The following is a 24414-nucleotide window of genomic DNA, read 5'->3' on the forward strand; positions in this document are numbered from 1 at the left end:
GGGAATAGTTCCTGTCGCGGGTTTGATAAAAGAGCTATCCCACTCACAGCCAGTGGATAAGTGTATATTAATACACTATATAGTATAAAAAAATTCTTGTTGAACTAAGTTCTATAGTTTTGCACCGAAATGCAACCATACAACAGCAACCTTACTGTTTGGCACGATTGAAAAGTTTCTGACATCTTAAATTTCATATTTTACTACAGAAATCCCACGCCCAAGCATTTTGCCGGTATATTGGTGCTGAAAAAAAAAACATATTAAAACGATATTTTTTGTCAACGAACCGCAATACACCGAAATATCGATATTATTACGCAGCCCTAGTATCTACAGTATGGGTGTTCTAAATAGAGTCCTACAGGCATCAAGAAGGGGGGGGGGGTCCTATAGAAGACAAAGCCAATTTATGGTCGCACCCCCTCATTTACAACATCTGATGACTTTCTATTTATGCATGTTCTATAGTTTTGCGTAGCAATTATAATCTTTCAATCGGAATTGTTCTGAAGTAAAATTTTATTGCACAGTTATGAAATGGAAGTTTGTATAAAGACCAATGGACATTTTTTTAAAGGGGGAGTAGTTTTTCAGACTTTTGAACAGACCTAGAGGAAACTAGGTTTTCAGATCTCCACACAGTTCTGAAAAGAAATCGCATCCCTACACTCCCGACCAGTCTGATGGTTTGAATTTCGATATAAATTTTGACTTCGTTGTATTAAAACTGGATGATATCTTTCTGTGAAAAAGACATTTTCAATTAGTTTATTTTAGTATTATTATTATATATGATTTCCTGAGAACCTCTTAATAAAAACTGTATGTTAACATTGATTACTCATGGAAAATAGCGACATGTTTACTGACCGAACAGAGATCAAACAAAGCATAAAATTTCATTTTGTTCTCACGGTTATCTCTAGTTCACAGAAAATGGGTGATTGGAAAGATGAAATTAATGAGTGAAAGAGACATTTACGGGAATTCCCGGAACATCCTTTGTAGTGGTAATATCGAAATATAATCCATTCTATTTACAGCTGGGGAGTACCTACTTCCCGCGGTGAGTGTCTGTGCCTGGTATACTCGAGAGATTGTGAATCACAGAGTTTGTGAAATAATTTTAAAAAAATTAAAAAAAAATACTGGTCCTTTTCCTGTTTTAATTCATCGAGTGTAATCATTCAAAGCATTAATCAAATAAAAGGTAGGATTTTTAATTTATTCGTAAACTTGGAATACTTTTTTATTTTTTATTTTCTGAATAGTAAACTGTATTTAGGTTTAATCTGTTGTAAAAAGATTTTTTTTAAAAATCAAATTAATAATATATTGATTATTAAAATGTCGATTCGTTTATGGAGATATTTGCTACGTAAACGTTATCAATAAAGTGAGTAAAAAGGTTAAATGTTTTATCAAAATTATATATTACAAATTTTTTAAGTGCACTTAATTTGAACGGAAATTTCCAAAAAAAAATATTTACAGCTATATGTCCTTTAATTATACTATGAATGTGAAATTTGAAAACAAAAATTAACTTGTGATAATTGAAGTAGTTAAGACTGTGCATGAGAATTTGAATGACAGATTTTAACAAATATTATCTTATAGAATGTTAAAAATTCCTAAAATCAGTGTTTCCTGACATATTTTTTTTTTTCTCTTCGACTATCGAGTCCATTGATAAACATTATCCTCGGGGGTGGAGGGGGGGTTAAAGTTGTAAAGACACAATTGCATTGCCGTTTGGTTTACAAAATAATTTTCCCGTATTATTTTAAATGGTTTTGAAAATTACATTACTAATTTAAGGGAAAAATACTTATAAAATTTCATACAACAAATACTAGAAACTGGGTGAAACTTGGACACTGCGTAATCACATATATGTTCAAATTGCTGATGAATGTTATTTTTTCTTAGAATGTACAGCTTTAATTAATAAAAGAAAAAGATTGCCTGTCAATTATTATATACTGGCTTTCATAACACCACAATGCAAATCTAATTAATTTTACAGCAGCTTGTACAAAAAATATACTAATTTTTAAGTTCTTTTATATTCTCCACAATAAGAAGCTTAACTAACTTTTTTTTAAAAAAATATCAAATTGCATCAAGTTGTTTACAGGGTATAGTGCGTAAACCTTGCTCAATTTTAAACAAGTATAGAATTAATCGAGCAAAAAATGTCAGTAAATATTTATTTAAATTCGGTGTCAAATGAAGCTGTGTTATGCGCGTCCTTCTATTATGTTGTCAATATGTTTATCAGCATTTCCCGCGTTTTATCATCGTTCCATGACGTTTTCTTTATTTGGAGGTTGTGTGGTCTTTTTAGTGACTCGCCGCGCAGTCACGCGTGAAAAGTGACGTACACAGGTAGGTAAACGGATCAGTGACATTCCAAGCGTAAATGTTTAGAAGTTATATCTGTTTCCGGTTTGGACTATCGACAAATTTAACTTGACCCAAGGCCTGTAATAATTGCTTTGTGTAGGATAACACTGTCATTTTGAAGGTAAGGTGTCCATTTACTGGCCACTGAAGTGGCCAAGACACAGAATTCAGGTGTTGTCGAGATAAATCAGGTATATTTCTCCTGTAAGTCCGAGAATGTGCTGGGTATATTTAAAACAGTGGGTATTCCATTATATGGCGATGTGTAAGGGTGTTCAATGCTTTAATCTGTTGACTGTAGAATTATTGTCGTTGGATTTGTACATTGGGCTAGGTGTAAACACGATACATTTCTTAACTTTCGCTACAAAAGAAGGCTGATTATATAATTTGCTGTCATTATTTTAGTTGTTCTTGGTTAAATGTCACATTAATAAAGTAGAACCTTGGTGACCTAAGACTAGTAAGAGTAAAATTTCAGCTTTGATACAAGCTAAATTATGTCCAGTCTAGTGACTCTATCATGCATAACCAAATATATAGGAGTTATCTTGATTTTTATTTTTTTAATTAGATTCTGTCTTTCTTTTTTTTTTTTGACTAAATGATCATTAGTATTGAAGACATTTGATGTCTTTATCATATTTACTGATTACTCTAGATCTTTAGCTCACTGGTCTAAAAAAAAGTGGGATGAGCATTAGCGGATCCAAGGGGGGGGGGGGGTCCAAGGGTTGGAACCCCTTTTATTTTTGCAGAGAGAGAGAGAGAGAGAGAGGATGTGTTTTCTGTAGTATAGATACTTTTACATCTGATATTTTGAATAAAATAAGTAGTTCAATCTTTGCCCTTTCTACTCGCTAGATAGAGTTTCACATATTTGCTTTTCTGCATGTACCTTCAGAACCCTGGCCCTGGACCCCGACCACCCACAAGTTACATGCTAGGTTTCACTTTGATATCCTCAGAAGATTCCAGTTGTGTTTAGCAACTACATCTAGTATGCCATTTTTGGACCATCTTCTGAAGTAACTAACTTTAAAAGTATGCATAAAGAGTCATGAAAGGGTGTGTACATAAGAGAATATTTCTCTCCTTATATTATGGAGATGTTTAAAAAAATAAAGAGAAAGTATTAAAATGTCCCCGTAGTATGCGGGGGGAAGGAAACTCACTTTTGCTGAGATTATATTTTAATATGCAAGTTTTGATTTTAATGCTCCCCCCTTTTTTTTTGTTGCCAGAAGGTCAAAATATGCAAATTTTTGCATTTGAAAGAAAAAAGCGCTGTCAAGTTATAAAAGAAGCCACATAATAAATTAAAATTAAGTTTTTCGATCCACTCCACTTGATCACTACATCTGGTGGAGTGGATCAAAGGATCTAATTTGATTAAGATTCTTTTTAGCTAAGAAATTTAATCCATTTGGTTTAATAAAATTCTGACTCTTCTCTACATGAATTTTTTAGTCTTTATAAGCTAATTACACACAGCATGTACAGTGTTCCCAAATAGAGAACAATTAACTTACAAGGATGGAAACCACAACTTCAATTATGGATTTTGGACTTTGAGAGTAACATGAGCTGATCGAAGTACTCAGATTTTAGAAGGATAAACAGTGTAGGTTGTGTCAACTAAAATGACTAGATCCAAACTCAGTATATTGCAGACATGAGGGGTACAATTATCATTCAGTTTCACCAAAGTGCATCATAAGTCTTCTGATAGGATTATGCTTTTTACATGGTTTTCCAACATACTAGCAAAAATTAGACTTGTGTCAATAAGTACAATGTGATATTAGGTACCTGACTTGAGAGAGATCCAGTTTATGATCTATTAATTAACACATTCTGCTGTAAGTGATATGTAACATTTATTGTTAGATTTAATATGAAAATTATTTATTTTTGATCACAGCGTGTTCAAGTTGAAGATTAACTAGGACATAACATTTCATGATGATGGCAGATATTTACAGTTGTTTCTATTAATTAGGTCACATGAGTAAATTGAAAAATATTTCAGTCCTTTATACTGCTGACTGTCTGGTATACATCTACAAAATACATGTTCCGGTCCATAGAGTTGGATTGAAACACAAGTTCAATTTTTCAGTTTGAAGTATTTATTTACATAGTATTATTTTGTTGTGTGATGTAGATAAATTATATTAAAGACCTTTTTTAGGTAAAGCTATATTCCAAACACCATAATAGTAAAATTTTGAAAAATCTCTTGAAATGTGTGTACAGTTGTATGGATTGTAGAAAAAAAATCTGAATTGACAAAATATGGATGGAAACAAATAACTGTCTTTTTTGTCTCTGTGATGACTTAAATTATTAGGATTTCCCCAATATTTAAAAAAAACAAATTCACAAAGTTTCTTCTATTTTGACTAAAGTAGTTTACAGAACTAAAACTCGCTCAGGTACTGTATTCACATATATCATTGATATTTCAAGTATTATCCTACACATTATATCAAAAAATCCAAGTCTGAACAGATCTGATATTTTCCTATCAAAACATTGGTATAAAATAAACCTTTTTTTTTTTTTAAAAAAAAAAAAGAAAAGAAAAAGCATTTAAATTTTTAAATCTTCGTAATTTTCTTGACATACTACTTATGACGTCATGATGTAATTATTTATTTAATGTCTCTCTTGTTCTGAACATCTTCAAAGATTTCTACAACAAAGTTTGATTTGGGGACAAATATTGGACATAACCTTATATAGTCCTTTGCATTTCTGCTGTTTAACACAGAAAATCATGTTTATTGTTCACAATTTTCTGTTTAATAATTACAGTGTGTTAAGAAAAATGAAAGCATAATTAAAAAGATTTATTAAAAATCCATCACATTCGTCAATAATTAATTGATAAATTGAGTAGTTTAATAGAATGCTGTTACACAGCCATTATCTCAGGGTGTTAAATTTTTACCTGAAAAATACAATAACCCTTTTAGTTAATAATTATCCTATATTTATATGCTCAATTGATTATTTAAATGCAGGATGTGTCATATTTATTATTCAGTTGTGTTGGACGAGCATCTGGTACAAATTACTGATATTAGCTCTTACAATATAAAGATTTTAATTGATTTTTTATCATCTTTAGTCACATCAGCTTAAAGTGCTTTATTTTAAAGCAGCATATTATTAATACCTTATATAATATCATGCACTTTTTTAATAGATAAAAGATTGATTTCCAATGGTTTCATCTGAGATCATAATTATATATTATGGATTTGCATTAAGACTCTTAAATTTAAATATTCTTAGAATTCTATATTTTAGAATAATCTCTTTGTACCCGAGATGATTTTTAAAAATCTTTATATGCAGTGTACCACACACAGGTAACTTCATCAGGAATAAATAATTAATAGAATCATTATCTCAGTAATCAGATGATTCAGAAATCTGTTAATTTGTCTGGCGGAACATTTCCTATTAAGGTAGAGCTTTTATCAGTTAAGCCGCGGGATGATTATCGACATTTACAAATTTCACCCATACCTGAGATAACTAATATCCCTGACTAATTGACAGAAAAAACAAGGGACGTGGGAATGGAGAGATGTGTGTAAATATCACTGACACGCCTATTGATCCCTGCCATCTGCCTGTCGCCGTAGATGGCGGTCATATTGCGACCATTGATCGGTAACAGAACGCGAGGCTGGACAGTTATGTACATAGAGAATTCCCCGTCAGTAAATTAACTCAATAACTAATTATTAGACCTTCAGTTTCTGTTGAACTCAGCAGACAGTCCATTTCTCAGAAGTAGAATTATCATAGGAATTCATTTTTTTTTTTTTGTAATTAAATGTGCCATGAATCTGGAACCTTTCTCCTTGATATAATTGGGATGGACCAATTTCAGGGACCTATATACTAACTTTCTTAAATATCTCAGGTACATTCTGATGTTTATTCACTTTAAGTTGTTTATGGCAGTGTGTGCATTTAAAGATTTTATCTCTTGTTTGAAAACATGAATTTAAATGTCTTGTTTGTGTTCTGAATTGTAGTTAAAACTTGTGTCAATATTTTAAGTTTTACTTGTATGTTTTTTTTTCAGTGGTTCAGTGTGTATTAATCACAAATGATTAAAATAAATACTTTGTGTTATTTAAAGTAGGAAGGAGGATCTTACAGATTGACAGAAGTTTAATTAAATAATAACAAATTTTTACTGTCAGTTCACTTGTGTACCTCTGTACAAAAATTGAATGTAAATGAATCATCAATTTTAATCGGTTAATATACGTCTCAATTTAATCCATTGCACTATTGTCCATACTAACTTTATTGTAAAAAGTGTTGTCATTTTCGATATTTATAATAAGCTAGATAATATGAAATACCATGTTCACCCAACTAAGTCCATTACCTCTTTAAGAGTCCACCCTTTTAAAGTAAATACCCCTCATATGACATTGTAAATTAGTAAATATGCAAGATTTATTTTTGGGAAATAAGGGAGATAATTTATGTATACCAGTATGCATCATTTTCTAAACACATTTAAAGTATTTTTTGTGATTTTCGTACCGTTTAAACCTTTTTCATTTAGTTAAAACTTGATATATTATATTGAAAAACAGTATTTTACTTCATATAATAGATTAACGTACTGCTTTAAAAATTTTAACCAAGAGGGTAATTGCTGATTACATAATGGATAGTGTCTTTGGTTCAGGCTATAGTTCACTAGAAGAAAAGGAATCTGTCTACTATGTTCTTGAATTGATTGTTAAAATAACTGTAATAATCTTTGTGTGTAAGTTTGACATGATACATACTCATTTTAAGTAAGTATTCTAATTAAAACTGGCCCTGTATTCTCTTTATTTAAACTAAGCCCCCCATTCTGTTGTCAGATTGTCGTACACAGCACCCATTTATTGATTTTTACGGACTTCTAGTTACGGTTATTGTGATAAACATACATGTATGACTACATTACATGGATTTGTCCACTAATGAACTAGGAATGTCACCATGCTGCTGTCACATAGAGATTTTATTATTTTTTAGAGCCGCTGACATCGTAATATAAGGATGTGAGATTGGAATGACCCAGACGATACCTATAGAGGTCAATATGCTGCTCCTGTGGTACAGTTTACTGGTCCCCCTGACCACAGGTATGTTACTCTGTCTCCGTTATGTCTGATTATTTCTGTCCCTGATCAATATCTCTGATTCTGTAGATTTGTCATTATTTATTCCTACGACTGTGGTATGATTATCAGTTTATGTAAAGTTTAATTTGTAAGATAATATAATAAAAGCTGATAAATTGTAAGGAATTTTGGCTCACAGATTTCAACAGGTTATAAAGATGTAATATGATGCATAAAACTTTATTTAAATATCGGATTTCCATTGTGCTGAAATGAGTACAAATATGTCTTGAGTGTCAGCAAGCTAGAGTGTACCACATACAACAATTGACAAAAGAAAACAAAAGAAAAAAGGGAGAAATCAGAAATAGTGAAATATGAGATTTGAGGACTTGTCAGATTTTTAAAGTTTTAATTGATATGTCTAACAGCTGTAATATGCAGAAAAAGTAAAATGGACTCTAAAATTGAAATCAGATATTGAGTTTCCAAGTGATATATTAGAAAAGAGGAAATGTATCTTTAAAAAATATATAGGTCTAATTTGCAATATCAGGAGACACAATCAAACACAAGATCATTAAGTCTTAAGTGAATTAATTACCATCATAGAAAACTTTGTCAGTCCATATATAGACATAATTAAGTTTAGTCTGGTGTGTTGTAGTTTTGATTAATCCGAGTTTGAAGGATTATATTGTTTATTGTTCATCAATCCATATCTCTGATTCATCGGTGTAAACAACTTTAGCAAAAAATCCCTTTTATAACATCATCTAGTGCAAAAAACAGAAACTTAGGTATTTATTCATTTACGTAATCAGCTTTGAATATAAATTTCACCGCTTATCAATCAACACTTGTAATGCTATTTTCATGGCTCTGTTACATCATATTTTAATTTATTTATCAAAGCTGCGGGTAAAAGCATGTACTGGAATTAACATGTTTCTAAATGAATTCACTCCACTGTGAAACAGCTAGATTGGCCGTGTCACAGGATCTGTTGAATTTACACCTGTAAAGTAAAGCAGACAGGAGAAACTTTATATTTTGTTTATGATAATCAGATAAACAGGGGATAATGTATCCGTGGTTGACATTAACTGTAGAAATAGAATATGACAATGTCGAATATTTGGAGTGGGCGATTTAATTCAAGTCCTTACCTATGGATAGATACAGTCACATGTTCCAATAAAAAAGGTATACCAGTTTGCTGGCACACCCCTAACAATATTTGATTTGGTTCTTGTTTTTGAGAGTCTATGAACACTGTTAATTCAATCATTTATTATTACATTTTAATGTGCATGTTTTTATTAATATAACAATAATATGTTGAGATTACAGAGGGAAAATCTTAAGCTGCATAGAATAGTGAACAGTTGCAACATAAATATTAAATGTGAAATATGACTTGGAGAGGAAATTTGTATTTTCCTTCTGCTTGATTCTCCTGAAAATCAATGATTTTATCACCAGAAATGTCAGAAATGACCCGTGTAGTCTTGATAAATGATTAACAAACAAATGTTTATTACCAACCCCTGCCGGCCAGAATCGGAGTACAATGTGTGACAGTAATGCTGATATCTTCCAGAATTCAATTCACGACTAGAATCCAAGATTCAGTGACTGAGAACAAATAAGAAAAAAAAAATTGCATGTGATTTAATTACAGTCGAACATTTTTTATCTCGAACTCAAAAGGAATTTAAACTTGGACATATCCAAGAATTCGAGGCGCAGAGGGTAAAAACATTAAGAAAAAGTGATTATAAATACTGCATTTTCAACCAAAACTGAGCAGTTTAGATTTTTCAGAAATTCTCAGGGCCAAAAAAGGCCCTAAGTGGCTCTTGCTCTTTGCATCTCACTAAAATTCCACTTATACGGTATAAAGATATAATTATATACAGGTGTACAATATATTGTAAGCATTGGAGTATCCATGTTTTTACAAAATATTATGTCATATTTTGCAAGAATGAACTCTGATTTTGAAATGGTCACAATTTCTTGTGCTGAATGTCATCCAACGTCAATGTATGAAGAAAAAACCCTTTATAATGCAGAATACATGAAAACCACAATTTTCAGAAAAGAGTAAATTAAAGTTACCTAACTTTTAGTTTTTATGCAATAACTTTTTTTAATTGGTCAAATGGTGTCAAATTGTTCAATGTTCAAACAATTAATTTTTTGTTTTTATTTGTGTTGAACATGCAGCCTCCTTTGTCTACAAGCCAACTACTGCTATACGAGAAAGTTCAGCCCTGGTATGCGAAAATAGCCTGCTTCTGCTGGACTGTGAAAAGAAAAATGGAGTCATTCGCATCTCAAGAGCAAACTATGGAAGATTTAGTTTGGGGACTTGTAACAATTTAGGTGCAACTGATGGATGGAGTGTGAATTGTATGGAGCCGGAATCCAAAAGAATTGTAGCAGAAAGGTAGGCAAAGATCTAAAGTAATAATCTGAATATTATCTGTGAATAAATGTATTCTAAAATGCTTTTAAGTCATGCAGAATTTTATACAGTGTTCTTAACTGAGTAAGCCCATTCCAAGTCTTTTCTCTGTTTAGCATCCACCCTAATCATTGAAAACCTACCCGCCTATTGACAAAAAAAAACAGAAGTTACACACACTTTTTTGTTATTAAATTGATTTGATTTCGTGATTCTATTTTTCTCAGAGAAAAATGAATTCCGTTGCAAAATTAACATATTAAATGCTAAGTATACAAGTATATCTAATTTGACTGATTTCTGACTAGTGTTAAAAAAAATGACGACAGAATTCAAAAGGTTTCAATTAATATAAACAATTTCTGGACTACTGATTTTGCTTGTTTTTTTCTGGTCTGGGTTTCAAAAAGCAAGTTGCATGTAGGTGCTAAACAAAAAAAAAAACAAAAAAAAGGGGGGGCTAATATTTAAAAGTCTCTACAAGATGCTTATTGACAGTTGATGAGTTTATATGACACAAATTGGTATATATGTTTGCCATTGTAGATGTGATGGTCATCCCAAATGTAACATTACAGCTTCCAATGAGGTTTTTGGAGACCCATGTGTTAACACGTTTAAGTACCTACAGGTTTACTACAAGTGTGAGCCCAGAAGTTAGTACACCTTTACCTTCTTTAAATAGTTTATTGATAATTACAAAATCAAAACTTTGTCTGGCAAAAATGGTCAATTTAGACTTTATTTTAAGAAAAAAAAATACATGTACATGTAACATGAAAATAAGGTTATTGCATCATTGTATTTAGGAGAGACTTGCTCATGCATAGCATACTGTTAAAAATTTAAAATGAAGTAAAATCATTGCTTTAATTTTAGAGATCACACCACCACCCCCATCCACCACTAAAACCCCCACTACAACCACCACCAATGTAACTACAACAACCAGAAAAGCCACCCCCAGCACTCCACTGAGGCGTGTCTGTGATGCAGTGTATGTTGAAGGAAAGAATTGGCCATATACCAACGTGGGAGATGTGGCATCCATGAAATGCCCAATGCCAAAAGTGGGCATCATGACCTGGAAATGTACAGGGTCAGGCTGGCAGGGGGAGAAGCCTGACGACTCCAAATGTCATATTCCTGTTACATGTGAGTTGTGCCATCATTTACTGTCTACATTTATATTTACAGTATTAAGGGCTGTATATCAATTTGATGTATGTTATTGTTACATATTTAAACATAAGGTATGTCTCAATTTGTTCTGATATTATGATGACTGACTTGTCAGGAACAGTTCTTTTTTAACTAAATTAGAGTGAAAAAAGAAACTCAGTTTCTTGGAAACTGAATAAATTAATTCAAAAATTGTATCATTAAATTTTTCCATGGTATGATCTGCTTGATTACAGGTAAGCGCAGGTGTAAGATATTGTGACCAACATTGTGAAAACCCTACTGGGTATTAAAAAATAGAAATGATTCTGTATCTGCATTGAACAAGTAAACCTATAAGTGAAAAAATATAGATAAAATTAATTAATGGATGACATGTATATTGATAGGTTTTTATGATGTGGGATGTTCAAGTTTTTACCTGTTAGTTTTGAGGAAGGTTGAATTACAAAAGTTATTATCTATTCACTAGATGCTCCCTCCAAAATAACAACCACCCCAAAGATACGATTCTGTAAGGAAACAGAGAGCCAAGGGGTGATCTGGCCCCAGGTGAGGGTAGGGACTGAGGTAGAGAGGCCTTGTCCTGAAGGTAAACTCGGAGACATGAAATGGAAATGTACGGGGACAGGCTGGAAGGGCAGACAACCTGATACAAGTAACTGTGTGTCACCATGGCTTAACAGTATTGATGAAAGAGTAAGTCTTTATTTATATAACAGAAGTGATACAAATTGATTGGGAAAGTACAGTTATTCTATTTTCGACATGCATTTTTTTAATTCTGATTAAGATACTTTAAACCAATAGAATATTTTGATTTCCAGGTAAACTCCAGTGCTAGTAGTATAGAAGACATTGCTGATCAGTTGAAGAAGCAGACTGACAGCCACAGCCTGGGGGCCGGGGACCTGGAAAAGATGAACAACATCATCACTAAAATGGGACAGGGATTTAAAATCTCTGGAACTCCCAACAAGGAGGAAAAACGACAAAGACTGGAAAAATTCACAAAGGTCTATAAATACATGTATATTCAATTTTTTAGTTTGACTTAAGATAGGTAGCTTTCTTTAATCCAGATCATATCTTGCACACTGTGATATTTCATATCTTCTGCTTAAGATTGACTTTTTTTGTTTGATAACAGAATATTGCGGAGACAGGAAGTAACGTTTTGTCTGAGAAGCAGTCCACTTCATGGGAGGAGCTACCAGCAGACAAAAAAACAAAAGTGGCTGCTTCCTTCCTTGTTTCCATGGAAACAACTGGATTCAACATTGCAGAAAATTTTAAAGAGGAAGAATCCATTGTTTCTTCTACTGAGAATTTGTGTATGTTTATTTTTCTGTCTTAATAAAAGATAATTTCCCCTGTAAAATGTACATGTATATAGGATTCCCCTTGTCTAATCCCACAAAACAGATATCTAATACACTGCAGTACTGGCTATTTCGTAAAAAATCTCTATACAGTAAATCAGGCTTATAACCAAATGCCAGGGATGGATGATTTTGCCTTGTTATAAGCATAATTTGTTGAGTTAACAATATATTTTAAAGTCACAGGGAATGAAAAACATTTTGCTTTAAGTGTCAATTCATTAGTATGTTCACTGTAAGCATGTTTTACTGTATTGTTAGCAGGATTGTGAAACTAAATCAGGTTTTTGTGGATTGTTGATTTCTGTCTGTTTATCTAGCTGTCATTGACTCAGCATCAACAATTTTGTTCAGCTCTTTTATGGGTTTCTAAGTCATAGTTCAATCTTCAGACTTCACAGTTAATAAATTGAAATGGTTGCCTCTTGTCTTGACTTTTTCTTACCTATAGATGTTTTTCTTGACTTATTCTGATCATTACACATAAGTAATCAGGAGGATCTATTTTTGACAGTTATGGAGGTGTCAGCAGTCAAAGTCACGGAGGACAAACCAGCAGTGACCTACCCCTCCTCCAGGGACCAGAAGTGGAGGGATGACCAAATCACAATACCCATGGAAAACATAGAAGCCCTGTCTGATGGAGGTATTGACTGCACATCAGAGATCATACCTTAACTCTATAAAACTCCCTATCAGAGATACCTTAACTCTATAAAACTCCCTGTCAGAGATACCTTAACTCTATAAAACTCCCTGTCAGAGATACCTTAACTCTATAAAACTCCCTGTCAGAGATACCTTAACTCTATAAAACTCCCTGTCAGAGATACCTTAACTCTATAAAACTCCCTAATAAATGCAAGTCATAATGACACTATAATTTTAAAGGGTGGGGATAAATTGGTAGATTTTTACTTCTTTTAATGTGGTCTTAGTGCTGTGTCACTTATTATGACAAGGCAAGATTGATTTATGTGTGTTTCTACCTGTATAACATGAAGTTTGTATAAGAGCTTTTAAATATTGTTTATACTCGCAGTCAGTTCATTTTTAAGTTGATTGTATATTTTCAGATTATTTTTGAGAAATTTACTACTCGCTTATAAGTGGGTATGATTTTTTGCCAGAATCAGTCGTTAACTTCAGATCAATAGTCTGTTGTATTGACTGGTGTTTCAAAGTATGTTTTAGGGTAAATTGGCATCAATATTTGATCTTTTCTTTTGTTACGTAAATGATATACCGGTACACAATAAACAAGACACATTTTAAGCAACAACAAAAAATCATTAAAATCTAATTGCTTGTACATCATGCATATGGTAACCTTAGATGTTTCTATTTCCTGAATTTTATCAATAATAATTATCAAAGTTGTTTCAAAAATGCTAGATTTTGTTGTCCAGAAAAATACTGATGTTCCTAGGACATGTAAGTTGAACACAGTTTTGGACCAAAATTTACCTCCTAAAAATACAACTCATATGCAAGTTTATACAGTATAAGCTTCAGAAATACACTAGTGGATGGATTATTAATGAGCAGTGAATTGACACTTGTGATTTTATTTTCAGGAATTACCAAAGTTGTTGTGTTTGTTTACCAGAATATGGAGGACCTGATGACGACGCAAGATAATACTTCCTTTATAAATAGTCACATTATGTCAGCCTCCATGTCTCCACACACTGTCATTCTCAAGAAACCAGTGACCTTCACCCTTAAACTCACAAAGGTCAGGGACAATTCTAAATGAACAGCTGGAATTATATGAATTGTGTGTATTTTTAATGGTGTGAACATCTGTTTTTGAATGGTTTAATGGTTTGCTGTTGTTTTTAGGCTGTTCATGGATCACTGACCCCTGTTTGTGCTTATTGGGAATTCAGGTGAGAAAACTGTAACTTTAATTACGATCAAAAAAAGAGAATCATAAAAAGTTGGGAAAACTTTTGCCTTCTCATGCTTAATAATTGGTTAGATCTAGATGCAATTGTGTTTGTATCATGTAAAAATTAATTTCTTTAATAGAGACAGTGAGTGGTCAACCTCAGGTTGTTGGAGGGTGACCTTTAACCTCACACACACGACCTGTCGGTGCTCCCATCTCACCAACTTTGCAGTGTTGATGGATGTCACAGGTACTCAGGTAAAGAAATAAAACTACACAAAATCTAGCACTGTGTCATTAAAGCAATAATAAGACCTGAACTTTACAGTTGTGTTCAGTTTTATATTTAAAAAGAAAAATATGAATCAAGCCCCTAATAACTCGATAATGATCCTATTTTGGTGATGGTAAGTTTGAAATGGCACAAAAGTGATGAGTTACTCTCCTTAACAGTTATCTGTGGAACATGAGTTTGCTCTGATGACAATCACTTATTTTGGCTGTATCATCTCCATCATCTGTCTTCTCCTCAGCTTCATCACTTTCTTCTACTTCAGGTAAGGATTAAATTTATGTTTATATACATGTAAAGCTCGGTAAAAGGAGTCATTTTTGCGTTAATGGCATGTCAAATTTACACTGAAGGGAAATTTTAGCCTTATGTAGTGGACAAAATACTTTACACATGATGTTCCACTTACAACCTCTATGATGGTAACATATTGTCAAATATCAGAAATACAGTCTGTGTTAATTTTGACAGATTTAGCACTTAAATCATATACATTGTACCGTATATACTCGCCTATAAGTCGGTCCGCCTATAAGTCAGTTGTGATTTTTGAGGTTATTTTGGAGGGATTTGCAATTGACCCGCCTATAAGTCGGTACAACTTTTTGCCAGAATCGGTGGACAATTTCAATTAATGCTCTAATGTTTTAACGTTTTTCAAACAATATTTTGAAGGATTACGCCGATATTTTATCTCTTTTTTTTTTCTTCTCTTATGAATTTCATATCAGTACTCTAGATTATTTACCTGTGTTCAAATAATATGCTAGGATATGACATCTGTAAATACTTGTACTTTATTTATAATCTATTTATACTTTATTTATAATTTATAATCATAGAATACATAAATAATATAATACGTCCAGACATTTCTCAACGATAATCGTCGAAGTTATGTAAAAAATACTACATGTTGTCGTCCAGAAAAATACCAAGCTTTTGATGTCTCGCCTATAAGTCGGACGTAGAGTTTTAGACCAAAAGTTAACTCCCAGTTAACTTTTGGAGTATATAGGGTAGATATTTATAGACCTGGATTTTTGTTTTACTCTCTGTACATGTCAGTATTTTAACATATTATGTGCCTTAATGGACTTTTGCGAGAAGTGCTGACTTTTACAGTTGACGGCTTACTCTGACATTTAAACCTGCATTATGTACGGAGGTAGGGAATTGATAATAAAAAAAAGAAAACCCTAATAGTGGATATATCTATCATAATGGTATAAGAGGTGCTAACATGCTATTAACATGATTTACCAGCATACAATCAATGCAAGATGATGGGAGGCAGAGTAACGTAACTTTAAATATGTTATTCGTGAGGCATTGTATCTCCTTTCAATCACATTTTCTGAAGGAATCAAATAAAGAAGGAAAACATTCCCAAAGGGAAAGATTTGCAGGAGTTGGTGAATGTGGAAAGGGAGGGGGTTGAGGATAGGGTGTTTGCTGTTCCCTTCCTAGACTATATGCTTTCAAATTGCCCTTTATTATACATTGTGTATTTGAATTAACTATTAATCTAAATACATGTATTTATATCGCAAAAGAGCTTTCGTATATTGTCCTAGTGTAAAAATAAGCTGAAGACTAATTAAGAGTCATGATCAGCGCTTCTCGCGAAAGTCCAGTAGGAGAAAAAAAGAAATGACATGTTTGACATGATTGTTATTGCCTTACAGAAATCTGCAGTGTGACCGTAACACGATCCATAAGAATCTGGTTTTGTCTTTAATGCTGGCAGAAATTATCTTTGTGATTGGCATTTCCCTCACTCAGAATAGGGTAGGCAATATATTATAGATATTAATTTATATACCAATCTCTTTTTCTCATACAAAGTCGGCAAGATATTCTGTATCAGTAATTATTTCTAAAAGGATTTAGAGTGCATGCATTTTTATTAAAATTAGATTGTGTGTGGAGTAGTGGCAGGCGTTCTTCATTTCTTATTCCTTGCTGCCTTTGCCTGGATGTGTTTAGAGGGATTCCAGCTGTATGTGATGCTGATTGAGGTGTTTGAGGGTGAAAGAAGCCGCAGGAGGTGGTATTATCTGTTTGGTTATGGTATCCCCTTAGTTACCGTTGCTGTGACAGCAGGTGTTAAACCGTCAGGATATGGAACAGAGAGACAGTAAGTTAAGGCATACCTTTGGGGGGGGGGGGGGGGGGGTCGTTTGTCTTTATAAAAGCTTATGTCTTGGGTGCATCTTAAAGAGGGAAATGAAATTTCTAACATTTCTCAAGAAAGTGTGATAAAAACGAGACAATATAAGATAACAGAATTAGTGGGTGATCATATCTTGAAAAATGAATCTGTGATTTAACATGCTACATTAGAACAGTTCAATTGGCTCCACTTCTTGTATTGTTGGATAGTGCAATGTTGGATAGTGCAATGTTCATCCAGAGTACTTTTTACGATAATTTATTAAGACTGCCCTTTCATTTTTTATCTTTTTCAGTTGCTGGCTGGACACTAGTGCTTCAGTGATCTGGAGTTTTGTTGGCCCAGCACTGGCTGTGATTCTGTTTAACATTGTTATGTTAAGTATTGCTGTGTACATGATGCACAAGCATGCAAATACACTGGCTTTAGCCAAGGGGAGATCCAAATTCAGCAGTGGAATTCTGTAAGTATATTCTAGACATCCACACATTTTATAGGCCTGCAACTTGCACTAGTTACAATTTGATAGTTTTTCTTTTGGATATTAACGAACACAAGTAATTGTGATGGATGGGATAAACAAGCTACCAGAGTTTTCTTTAGGAAGTGTTGAAATAAAAATCCTTGGTGTTTGTTCTTCTGTCTGGTGATTTTCTGTCCCTGACTTGTTTCACTCTGTTCTCTGTAGACGGGATCCAAATTCAGGAACAAGTCAGAGCACCACAATGTCTGAGGAAAAAGCTCGCACTGCTCGACATATCCCGTAAGTAACGCTGCTTTACAAATCAGAGAAGTTACACTACTCTTTTTCTTCCTCTGAGAGCACATTATACTTTTAAATGACTGATCAATGTAAGATACTAATACATAAATCATGTTTTGCCTTTTCCTTATGTATGCTAAGAAGGACTAAAATTCATAAAAGATTAGGGTTTTAAAAAAAGAAATATTTGATTTACAAAGTATTGGAAGAAAGGTTTGCTCATTCGAAATCAGTCAGCTGTGAAATCGCTAATTTTCGTGGGGTTTAATTTTCGTTGTTTTCATGGTTTGAAGAGACTCACAAATTCATGTCCCCCACGAAATGTTAAAATCCCATACTGTTTCTCTTTTATCCACGAAATTAATTCCCCTCAAACGGTCATTTTTCCTTAAACCACAAAAATTCAACCCCACAAAAGTAAGTGATTTTAAAGTACTTTTGTTTAGTGTAACATTGATTGTTTTAGGTCTTGGGTGAAGGGAGCTGCCATTTTAGTGGTTTTACTTGGTCTGACCTGGGCCTTTGGTGTCCTGTTCATCAGTAAGGAGTCGGTAACAATGGCTTACGTGTTCACAATCCTGAACAGCTTCCAAGGATTGTTCATCTTTGTGTTCCACTGTCTCATGAATGAAAAGGTATGTCATCCCTGATTTGAGGCAGATGATTAAAACTGTCACAAAATTTTCATAGCACACAAGCTTCCATTGTACATTTATATATGAATCTGTTGAACCTGTCATAAGCTGTGAAGAAAATTCTGTAAACAAAATCTGAAAAAGTATTCCAAGAATACCTGAGTGTCTCAGTTGATGTCTAATTTTAATTAAGGTGAAGAAGGAATACAAGAAGTTTGCGTACAAGTCGACATGGTTACCAGAGTGTATGAGAGCATACTGTCTTGGATACAGTAATGCGTCAACTTCACACACACCCAACAATTCCTCATCATCAGGGGGGTACCTGCTCAAACTCTGGAGTGGCAGACGACGGCGAAAGTCCTCCTCCTCCACACTGGATAAATCTGCTAAAGGTAATCATGGTTACTCTCATCCACCATTGTTGATCAGCAGTAAAAATAGTGATTAATGGAATAGCTGTGATAAGATTCTTCTCTAGGTACGGTTTTTATGTAAATTTTGAGTTTGCTTTAAAAGTAAAGAGTTTTAGTTGATCTTTTGTTTTATTGGTTACAGGTAAAAAGAGGATCAGTGAGCCACGCAGTGATTCCTCTGTTTTCACTAGCCACGACATGAACACGCCTATTGTCAGGCAGTCTGCTTCAAATGGTCGTCAGCCAAATATGGATTCTAATGGGTATCTCCAGCCCTATCCTGAGTATGAGGCAATCCTAGGGGACCTATCAGAAGTTAACTGTTCTGTTATTGACAGTGAATATGTGTCAGAGTACTGCCAGAATCATCTACAGGTTTCCAAGGAAACCAATGATTACTCATCGGAGTCGGACAATGAGGATGTTCAGGACCAGCCAGAGAAGAACCGTCTCTCCATCTTGTCGAAGGATTCTGCTGTGAAGTATGACTCTGATTTTAACCTCTCCCACCAAAACATCACTGAGACTGAATTTCTTCTTGAGAAAAGTGTGTCGGAGAAAAACTTGATTAACAAAGCTCAAGATGAAAAAAGTCGCATTAATTGTGACAGTTTAGGCAAAAAAATTTATCCTGGATCATTTTCCGAGATTCACGGATACCTCTCGGATGGAGAGGAATTGAACCACAGCATGCCGCTGATTCCCAGCTTGCCACATTCCCCGGGTACTCCTCTCCCCCAGGCTGGGAGTCAGTCCAGCCTTACCTATCTTCATATTGAGGAGGAAACATTCTCTGGGGACAAAAACAATAATTCCAGTGACTGCTAGTGACACACAAGCCTTTGTAGCAATTACTGGTGCTTTGTTCATGTTATATCCTGCTTTGGTAGCCATTAGATACGTGTGTAATATTTTTTACATTTTTCATGAGAAATTTTTACATTCTTTGAGATGGCAACTAATGTTTCACTAGAGTACATGTTGCATTTGCATATTAGAAGCAGGCTAAATGGCAGCTTTTGTTGTGTGTGCCATAACATCAACAGGTGTAGGGAGTAGAAAACTATGTCAGGGGACCAACAAATTTTATTTTCTTAAGTTTGGAATCAATAAAGAAAAAAATTCTCAAAGAATGCAAATAAAAAGGTGGGCAGATAATAATATCACAAGTAATATTGTTTTCTTTTATAAGTTTCGTTTTCAATCCAATTTTGAGAGCTTCCTAAGATGTTACCAAAGAATTTGTTGGATATTGATTTTCACAGATGCCAAAGATGGTGTAAAGTTATGGATGGTTCTATTTCTGATTGATGCAAACATTCCCATCATCAAACTTACAGTATTTATAAAAATCAATGGTTGTGACTTTATCTATTGTATATCTTAAATGTTATTTTGTATTGATTGTTAATTTACTTAAGAATCTATATGTAAATGTCATTTTTTCTTAGATTTATTTTGTGAAATGATTCTTTACTGAGGTACATGTGACTGTCTGCTCATTGATTCATTACAACTACAGGTACAATATCAAAATCAGTACTTTGGAAGGGTATTGAAACCAGTTTAAGAAAGTAATTAAAGCAGACAGAAATAAATTGTAGACTACAAATAAGAGGCATAAAGATTTTCCTGAAAGTTTAAAATTTCAGCTTCATTGGTTAGGAGCCCCAAAAGCTCTGGCTTACATATTCCAATGTTATAATGTTATATTTGAAGATGGAAAAATAATTTAATATTGTGTATTAATCATTTTAGAAATTTCAAAAACAATTTTCAATGAAGCTTAAAATAGGATTTTAAATCCTGACGCTCAGCATTTATGAAAAATAGAAATCAATGTTTTATTGTTAGACTTTAAGCCAGGGTATATCGCCAGTATATTATTTAACAGAACAGTCTTCACAATATTTTGGTGTCTGAATCTCACTGTTTTTTTTTGCTCAGTGTTTACCTTGTAAACATTCCAGATTGCTAACACATGCACAGGCAGACGAAGCATATGTTCTGTCAATTAATTATTGCCTATAAGAGCATATTGTTTATGAAGATTTCACAAATATTGTTTGTTTTTAAGTAGGGCCACTGTTTTATTGTGATTAAGTAGTACGTGAATCTTTATGAGAAGTGCCTTAATCATGTTGATTGATGTACATGTATGTATGTTTTGTTTAAAATAAAGAGAATTCAAATACAGTTTCTTGTTTTTGTCATAATAGACATTTCAATAACAAACACATCATCTGTTCACCAGACATTCATTTAAGTTTCATTGTTGATAGCACTTGAAATGTAAAATTAATAACTGAATAGAAATAAATTTTTAAGTCACCTGAGTCACTCGGGTGATCTATTGCTATATGTTTTCATTCGTTGTCTTGCGATATGCGTTGTGAGTCGGTCATAAACTTCTGAACATTTTCAGCTTCGTCTCTTGAACCACTAAACCAATTTCAACCAATTTTAGCAAATGGCATCAATGGGTGAAGGAGTACAAAAATTGTGAATTTCATGGTCCTTCGCCCCTCCCCCCCTCCCCGGGCCTTAGGGTTGGGCTAAGACCATCAAAATTACTGCTATTTAAAGATCTTCTTTACTCCTGGACATCAAGCAGTCAAACTGTTGGCATGATTGTAATAAGCATCAAGTCCTCTACCAAAATTGTGAAATTCATGGCCCCAGGGTCAGGGGTTCTGGAGCTAGGGTGGGGCTCTAGTGATCATGCAGTGAAAATGCATAAATTCTTTAAAAATCATCTTCTGTCCCCTATATATAAACAGATAAACTAGATGCATGGTTATGATGATCAAGGATGCCTCTTCCAAAATTGTGAAATTTGTGACCCCAGGGTTAGGGATTCTGCAGGAGGGGGTATGTAGTGAAAGTGCATTATTTCTTTGAAAATCTTCTCTGCTCCTGGGTATTTTACAGATATACTAAGTGAATGGTTATGATGACCAATAGTGCTTTTCTAAAAATTGTGTAATTTGTGGCCCCGATAAGGAGTTCAGTGGGGGAGGTGTGTGTCAATTGATTATATAGTGAAAGTGCATTATTTCTTTAAGAGTCTTCTTCTCTGCTCCTAGGCATTAGGCAAACAAACTAAATGCAAAACTGTGAAGAACAAGGGTGCTTCTTCCTAAATTGTGAATTTCATGGCCCCTGGGTCAGGAGTTCAGTTGTTAGGGCAGGGCTCTATTGAATATATAGTGAAAATGCATAATTTCTTAGAAATTCCTCATATCTGCTCCTGAGTATTAAGCAAACAAACCAAGTGCATAGTTATGATGAGCTAGGGTGTCTCTTCCATAATTGTGGTTCTGGTGTTAAGGTGGGGCTCTATTGATTATACATGTATAGTGAAAGTGCATTATTTCTTTGAAAATCTTCTTCTCTGCCCTTGGGTATTTAGCAGTTAAACTAATTGATGGTTAAACTAATTGATGGTTATAATGAGCAAGCAAGGATAGTTTTTTTTAAAAAAAGTTTGAAATGCATAACTCCTTGGTCAATGGTCTTTGTTTTAGGGCAATGTTCTTTTGAATATACAGTGAAAATGCATTATTTGTTTGAAAATCTTCTACCACTGGATATTTAGCAAACATAGTAATTGCACGTTTATGATGAGCAAGGGTGCCTCTTCCAAAATTGTGAATTTCTTGGGCCCCTGGGTCAGGGGCTGTGATGTTGTGGTGGGGCTATGTTAAATCTATAGTAAAAATAAATTCCTTTTTGAAAACCTTCTTCTCTGCTCCCTGACATCAACGAGGCAAACAGAGTGTATAAAGTTGTAATAAGCAAGAGTATTTTACCAGATTTGTGAAATTCTGCACTACTTGTTCAATTTATTAATTTGTATTCTACTGAAAGAAGTTATTACTTTTTGCTATTCACCTATTGATTATTAGTCACTGTAAATAATGCAATTGATATGTCATTTGATTAACAGAATTATACAAGTTTTATGATATTTAATACAAAAAGTACTTTCATAGTTTTAATGGTCAGATAGACTTGTTAATAATAAATAAATAAAAATGGGACCAAAATAACTCATCTTTGAACATTAAATGTTCTTCGAAGACCAAGAGAGGCATATGTGAGAGGGAATGAAATGGGTTTAATTATAGTGCTTAACAACTATTGTTTTGTCTAGTTAGCATGGGGATAGTGACAAATGGGGGCAAATACAGGCAAGTAAATAGATGAACTCTAAGATTTTTTACCTAGTACTTAATTAATTAATTTGCCGATTCCTGATCATCCTATTCCTCTTGCTTTTGGACAACATAGCTTTATCTATCAGCATAGTTTGTTTTATTTTATACACTGTACTTCAATCTATGGATTGTCGCCCGCGTGGCGCAGTGGTTAGAGCGTTCGCTCTAGAGTCGCGGAGTAAGGAGTTAATCCTTACGTCGCGGGTTCGAATCCCACTGCCGGACGTGGAGACCGGTCCTTCGGATGAGACCGTATAAACCGATGCCCCGTGTCGCAGTAGGTTCTGGCACGAAAAAGATCCCTCACTGCTCAATGGCCCTAAGTGCCGAGTATAGGTCAAAATTTGTAGCCCTCCACCGGCAAGTGGTGGCGTCTCCATATGAGTGAAAAATTCTCGAGAGGAACGTTAAATAACGTACAATCAAGCAATCAACCAATCAATCTATGGATTCTTTACAATGTTACATTATACTCAGGTGAGTATTTAGGCCCTTCGGCCTCTTGTTAAAGTAACCCAGATGTTATGAAAATTTAAAGGCAGGAAGCAGTCATAAAATATACTAGCCAAAACCTTTCATAATTTTTTTGTAAAGAATTTCAACAAAATATTTGAGGCCAGATCTTCAAATTATCAGGCAATTAATGTGGTGTTCCTTTTAGAAACCTTTGTGATGTCTCTCAGTTAACTAAGTAATCTTTTAAAATGAATTATTTCATATGAATATAAAAGTCCTTTGATATCAGTTATCCTGTTGCAAATTCTCTGATTGCAAATACAATCTATCACTGCATTATTGTGACTGACATATAAGGTCTTTATAATGACCTTGTTAGCATATACATCCTATTCCTATCATTGGGTCGTATTTTGACTGACATATTTCATACCATTTATTAGGCCTTTATGTTATTACACTAATTTTGAATATGGATTATTCCGTCTACCCGATCAATACACTGGGCTCACGGCGGGTCTGACCGATCAACAGGGGATGTTTACTCCTCCTACACACCTCTGGAATTTCCAGGGGTCCGTGTTTTATGCCCTGTTCACAGATTTGTATTGTTTGTGGGGTTTTTTTTTAGATTGATCACCGTTAGTTATCTTTACCTTTTTCATTTCCTTCACTGCTGTTAAAGAGTAAAGAGAACATTTACAAGACCCCACTATCTTTGTAAGGATTTTATGTTACGTTCAGGAAGCCAGTATAGATATATAAATTCAAATTCAATTTGATTGTTCGGAATATTAAAGAAAAATTCTAAAATGACATGTGATTTTAAAGAACTTCCTCCTTAGAGAGGGAACTATGAGTACAACTTGGATTACCACGTAGAATTATATCCCAGTCAGGCGCGGATCCAGGAATTGAAGGGGGGGGCGCAAAAAGTAGGCAGGGGGTCTGGGGGCC

General features: G+C 33.9%; 1 protein-coding gene across 1 annotated transcript; it reads left to right on the plus strand.

Annotated features, from left to right (window-relative positions):
- The first annotated feature begins 2402 nt into the window (after positions 1-2402).
- On the plus strand, positions 2403-20977 carry LOC133200748 (adhesion G protein-coupled receptor L1-like). The gene is made up of 20 exons (XM_061336531.1): positions 2403-2533; positions 7480-7589; positions 9801-10023; positions 10588-10697; positions 10921-11196; positions 11696-11922; positions 12051-12239; positions 12374-12557; positions 13120-13251; positions 14183-14343; positions 14451-14497; positions 14640-14757; positions 14953-15056; positions 16480-16582; positions 16711-16931; positions 17263-17430; positions 17656-17730; positions 18197-18365; positions 18559-18760; positions 18924-20977. Exons 2-20 carry the CDS (start codon positions 7517-7519, stop codon positions 19607-19609), a joined length of 3468 nt encoding a protein of 1155 aa, XP_061192515.1. The 5' UTR covers positions 2403-2533; positions 7480-7516; the 3' UTR covers positions 19610-20977.
- Positions 20978-24414: the final 3437 nt, after the last annotated feature.

The sequence above is a fragment of the Saccostrea echinata genome, unplaced genomic scaffold, assembly GCF_033153115.1.
Source record: "Saccostrea echinata isolate AGI-Se365-2 ecotype Australia unplaced genomic scaffold, CSIRO_AGI_Sech_v1 ptg000041l, whole genome shotgun sequence".
Lineage (NCBI taxonomy): Eukaryota > Metazoa > Mollusca > Bivalvia > Ostreida > Ostreidae > Saccostrea > Saccostrea echinata.